Below are 6,000 nucleotides of genomic sequence, written 5' to 3'. Positions count from 1 at the left end.
ACCTCTTTTTTTTTGGTAAAGGATTTATAGTCATTGCTTGGAAGACATGGTAGTCCCCAGTGAGGTCCCTAATAAAGCAGATCTTGCAGAAGATGGTGGCTTGTGATCAGGGGTATGCCCTGTGAATTTGGGGAATTAAAAAAAAAATCTCATTGTGTCCTTCATTACCCACTGACAAGCTCATGGTGGTGATGGGGCTGATCTACCCTTCGGTCAGCTTCATCTGCCCTCTACCTGCAATGGCTGACCAGCCTGTGAGGTGGCTGTTACCTCTTTTCACTCTCCTGTGGGGCTCCTGATGGCTCGCAGCATTCCTGGTAGCATGAGCTTCTGTTGCCTCACCTGCGGTGAACACATGAGGTGTCTCTTGCTGTTCTGGATGAGTAGCTATCCATAGAAGTGATCCTCAACCTATGCCAGGAAGATTCTGAGGTAAAAAAAGGCTTCTGAGTGGTTGCACCATGACAGTTCTGTGACTTCGTTACAGCTTCTGTGTTCTCCCTGCACCCCAAAAGTTCTGTAAGGTATTTTTTTTTTTATCCCAGCCGGCAAACAGTCTGATCAACTACTTCTATATGCACCAAAGCGCTTGAAGAGGGGGGAGTAATTCCTCGCTTGCGAAGTGCCACTTTGAAAGAGTGCGAGGCGCGACGGCTCAGGCTCTCACCGAATCTCTCCGCTCCCCCTGAAGCCGAGCGCCGGCGCCTCACGAGGGAGCCATGAGGGAGCGCTGCGCGAGCGGCCGGCGGGCTCGGGGAGGCGGGAAACCGCGCGCGCCACCGCCGCGCGCCGCCTGGCTGAGGGGAGCCGGCCCGCCGAGGGAGTCCCGCCCCGCCGGCGGCCAGGCGGGGCCGGCAGAGCCCGCGTCCCCAGCGGGGCCGGCCCGGCCGTTCCCCTCCCCGGGGTTTCCTGCGGGAGCACGGCAGCCTGCCGGCTGTGCCTGTTGCGGCCGGGCGCTCGCCGCCTGGGCCTGGCCTACGGGAAGTTGCCGGCAGGGAAGTTTGCGGCCGGCGGCGAGGGGAGGCGGCCGTGGCCCTGCGGAGGTGGGTGTCGGGGGAGCGGGCGGCCGTCCCGACCGCGGCCCATTGCTGTCCGGTCCCGTCGGCCGCTGGAAAAGGAGGCCGCTGCGGACGAGCCGCCCCGGCCTTCCACCCGGCCGCTGTCCTGAGGGAGGCCGCGGAGAGCTTGGGCCCTGCTCGGTGCCTGTTAGGCAAAGGACATCGAGGGATATTGCTTTTTTCTGACGAAAGTCAACTTTTGTCTTTAATTTTTTTTTTTCCCTTCTCAAGCCGCGATGCCGCCTAGGGGTCGCGGCAGAGGCAAGCTGCCAGTTCCTCTCCCAAGAGACATGATCCTGAAAGACACCGAAGGAAAAGTCTGGAGGCTGGGCAGTCAAATCGGCCAGGGAGGATTTGGCTTGATCTATTTAGGTAAAATACTGGTGGTAATGAAGAGGGTGACTTGTAATTGTCTTTGTACCGTTTTGACATTAATAAGACAGAATAGGTTTGAGAAGTTACTGTTGTTTACATGCTGGTGGTCATCTGTAAAGTGTGGTTTTCTGATGTTTGCAGCACCCTGGTAGATGGCCTTGTTGTTGAAAGCGTTGCTGGTGGTGCAGCGTGTTCTCTAGAGGGTGTCCAGACCGGTTTGCTGGCTCCGAGTACACTTTTCTATGGAGCTTGGATGGTGTAGGCAAGGTGCTGCTGCTGTCAAAGACCACCAAAGAGCACTGCCAGGCAATGCTCTTAAAAGTAATGGTGATGCTTTCGTTAGCCGCTGCTTTGGACTTATGCCAGTCATGTGCTCTGGAGTGCTCTTTGGATTTCCATTTATTGGAAATGTTATCTTTTGGACAATACTAAATCAGTTTTCATCCAAGAAATGTTAACAGTAACAATAGTTAGCTGGGTGTTGCCTCTGAATTAAAAACTTTCACCAGTGCTGGAAATGCTTTTCGTTGTTTGCTCTAGCCTAGATGTGTTTCTGTGCTTTCTTCTGAAAAAAGCTGCTGCAGTTCACTTATAAGGACTGAATAGTTCTGAAAGACTTGTAAAGCATTCTAGGTCACTGGAGAGGATATAATGTATGTTACTGTTGCTGGTCTTTGTGAAAGAGCAATCCTGTTTTCAAGGCAATACTATTGAGTTTAGGGTTTGGGTTTTTTTGCATGGCAAACATATACAGGCAACTAGTCCACAGTGACTGTTAGGGACTAAATTGAGCTTGTATTAAGACAGCAGTAAAGAATTATCCAGAAGCAGTTTAGTATATCCTCCCAGGAGCCAGACATGATTTTTTTAAGTTAGAGGTATGTTAACTCTCTGTTTGGAGAATTAATGTTTAAAACTTGATAAGCAAGTGACTCCTATACATAAATTTACTTCCTTTTATGCATAAATCAGCTGTACCTTCTTTTTTTAAGCTTTTACTATTTGTTTGTGTTTCTGCCATGGAAAACAGTTTTTGTGATTATTTCCCACTCTTGATTTTTTTCAGTTGATCTCTTAATGATGTTTCATTCATATTGAGTGAATTGTTGGAAAATAATCTGTTAATATACTCTTATACAGCATGAGCTTTCCACTTAGTGTGATCTCCAGATTTTTATGAGACAAGTTTTTATTAGAACAGATATCATATGTCATGCACCTTCTTAGTCCTGTCTTTAATAACTCCTTTCAAATACACAGAGCTGTGCTAGATTCAGTGTGGTTTCATGTGACTGAAGGAGTTGTCCATCAGTGTCAAACTGTAGCATCAGGCACCTACTGTATAAAGAAAAGGTGCTTTTTCTATTGAAGGGTTAGTATGTTTGCTCTTTTCGTATTTGCAGACATAAATGTAGCACTTGTGTGCTACTGGTCTCTTGGTGACAGATATACTGTGATTTTTGTTACATCTGTCTGGCTATCTCATGGTGCTTGTCTGCTTTCAGCTGTTCAGGAACATTTTCTATTGCACTGAAGTGTTCTTCCTCTCCCTCTTCTTTTCCTCCTCATGTCCATTATGGTTAATCACAAAGAACTGAATGGCAACTAAAGACTCATATTTTATTTCATGGTGTGATAGTCCCATATGTGGTCAGATGTTGCTTCTCTGAAGTGGTTGCCCAGTTGTACTGTTCTTCCAGCAGTTAATGTGTGGCTGTAAACTACAGGAGGGTGGACAGTCTTGCTTGTGCACCTGGTCTTAATTTGTATGTAAACTTCAGGTTTCAGTGGAGAAATTTGCGGGGTGGGGGATGGTGTAAACTGGCACTTTGTTCCACTGAATGCCTGGGTAAATGAAGCAAAAAGATTTCAGTGACAACCTAAATGCCACTGCTTCTGCTTTTCCGAAAAGTAAACACAAGTCACTGAAAAACCTGGAGAAAACTAAGGCTGTGTATGTTTACAAGTAGTTTGGTGTAATTAGTAAATGGCAACAGTTGGTAGATATGGCCCTACATCTACCCTTTATTTAAATTGAGGGTTTGTTTTACTTTGAGCTAGATTTGGTGTGGTCTGCTGCGCTGAATTTCCTCACCAAGTATGTGGTTTGAGGCTTGGTGAAGGAACTAATTTCAATCCTTATGTTGCTGTTAGTAGTTTGGAGTGCATCTGATAGGTTCCTGTAGTGGAGTTTCTGGTTTGATTTCTTCTGGAATTCACACAGTTCACACATGACGAACTGCTCTGCAGACTGAACCAGTGGGGATGATAGGCGCTTCAACTGCGGTTTATAGAGGAGTCAAATGCTAGCGTACTTTCAGTATATTTACATTCTTTTTAATTTTGATATATCTGATTGCTTATTATGACCTTGTGTAGTGTTGCTGAATCACTCAGAATACAGCTTTATCATTTTCTGTTTTACTCGGATACACCGGACCTTGCGAGTGGTATAGCACCTGGGATTGAGTCAGTTTCATGCAGATTTGATTAGTTTTCTGCCTGATCACGCAGACCACTGAGGTGATTTCATATATTGTGTTTGTTGCAGTTTAGCTCCCATCGAACTGAGGTGGAAAGCAGTCAGCGTATTAGTTGAGATTAAGAATACAGTCTTGGACCCTTGGTATTACTATTCTGTGGTTTTTTGTAAGTGACAGCATGGCTGAAGAAATACACCTGCCACTTTCATAATTGTATTTGTGTTTAATCTTTTTCAAGAGGGGTGGTGAATGTTACACATAGCACTGAACTGAAGGCTTAGTTGCCCTTGTAGCTCATCCTACAAGTAAAAGAGGAAACAGGCAAGATTTAACTCTTAAGTATTGACACTGACTGAAGTTTCCTTGTTTTATCTACCTCTTTATCTCTGATATGTGTTTATATTATGTAAAGTATACCATTTAGTAGCTTTTTTGGGGTTTGGTCCTACAAGAGTTCAGCTGTTTTTGAAAGTCAAGGGGAGTAAATTAAATGAGAAACCTTGAGAGTAAGATATGGATCCGTGGTGCTGAGAGGCACCTTCTTTCTTTGTGCTGTTTAGGCTAGTTTTTAGTGCATATACAGCAAGATGTGAGAGGATCACTAAACTTTCAGTGAGAAACTAACCCAGAAAGAGAGTGGAGACAGGTTTGACTGCCCGCCAGATATGAACAGCACAGCCCTTTTATAAAAGTAAAGGTTAACTTTACCGGCTATATCTTTTAATAAGTATTTTTACAGTAGCAGTGTAAAGATTTTGATGTGCGTTGTTATAGCTTAATTTCCCATTAAGGGTACTCCATACTCCATTAATCTGTAACAACGTTCTTGAGAAATTTTACAGTATCTCTGCAAAATATATTTACAAGGGATGCATTCTGTGGAAAGTTCTGTTCACTAAATCAAACTGCTGAGAGCCATTTACTGATCCTGAGTCCTGGGATGCAAATAGTCTCTAAAGGTGCAGGGCCTCTAAACTTCTCATTATGTACATGAAAGTTACCACTACCTATAAGTTCTGTTCTGCCTCACAAACATTTTCCGTGGTTTTGTGATTAGTCTGTCTTCTTCCCATCTGTGACATCTTGTCTATTTCTTTGTTGATTTGTTCCTTCCCTTGGATTCCCTTTGCATTTTAATCTTGACCAGAGCAAATCCAGCAGCAGGCAGCTTACAAATACTGATTCCTGTCAATGGTCCTGAAGAGGAGAGCTTCCTCTGCTGCCAGAAGCAATAGAAACTATCTAGAGATGTTCTCTCAAGTGTTGTCTTTGTCATAGTGAGGGCAAGATGGATCATAAGTGAGAATTAACCATGCCATTGTATGTTAGAAGTTTTGTTTTATTTTATTTTTGTTACTGGTGCTGATTTGCTGTCAGGCACTTCAGATGGAACTGTTATCCCTTTGGTAAGGGGGAGCAGAATGGACAGCAACTGAGGAAGAACATGGCATATTGGTGGTCTCATGACTAGTTTGTAGCCCTGTGGAGAACAATGGCAGTACGTTGGAAAATTGAGTTGAAGAGGTAGCTACTGAGAGCCTTACAATCTCTCATTTATCTTCCTGATCACAGTCAGTAATTAACACCAGTTTTTTTATAAATCATTCTCTAGTCCTGCTGCAAGCACTCTATTAATCCACAATTTGGACTTGAAATTTAAATGTAGAAAGGTCACGCAATGTTTTGCTAAGATTCCACTGTCACAGTCAAGTCTGCTGTACACAGCACTATCTACTTGCAGGCTTCTTCCTTGTGGAAACTGGTGTTTCTGCAAAATATTTGAGGTTTTGTATTTATATACACACATATTTGTTAGATGGCGTCTTTTAAAGTAGAACTTATTATGCTAAATGTATTTTAATTGTGTTATGCATGGGTATTGTATTGGAACTTTGGAAGTGATAGGTGAAAACTAAGAATTGTGAAACTTTTTCATAGCTGGCTTTGCAGCATGTGTTTATATGTTGCCATTTGCTATTTTTGCATGCATTATTACAATATGGGAAGCACGTATTGGTAAAGTCATAATCAAATGCAAAGAATATCTGCTTGTGTAGTAAACTGTTATTAAATGGTTGAATATT

General features: G+C 43.6%; 1 protein-coding gene across 3 annotated transcripts in view; it reads left to right on the top strand.

Moving 5' to 3' along the window:
* The first annotated feature begins 808 nt into the window (after positions 1–808).
* VRK2 (VRK serine/threonine kinase 2) overlaps positions 809–6,000 on the top strand; it is a 46,365-nt gene continuing 41,173 nt past the window's right edge. The window contains exons 1-2 of one of the 3 annotated variants that reach the window (XM_056356762.1): positions 809–1,043; positions 1,290–1,430. In XM_056356762.1, the coding sequence (XP_056212737.1) occupies positions 1,295–1,430 (136 nt within the window). In that variant the 5' untranslated portion in view covers positions 809–1,043; positions 1,290–1,294. The remainder of the gene's footprint in view (positions 1,044–1,289; positions 1,431–6,000) is intronic. The other 2 variants (XM_056356761.1, XM_056356763.1) reach the window with 2 other exon arrangements.

This window comes from Falco biarmicus, chromosome 12 (assembly GCF_023638135.1).
Source record: "Falco biarmicus isolate bFalBia1 chromosome 12, bFalBia1.pri, whole genome shotgun sequence".
In the NCBI taxonomy this organism is placed as follows: domain Eukaryota; kingdom Metazoa; phylum Chordata; class Aves; order Falconiformes; family Falconidae; genus Falco; species Falco biarmicus.
This window is presented reverse-complemented; position numbering and strand designations above follow the sequence as displayed.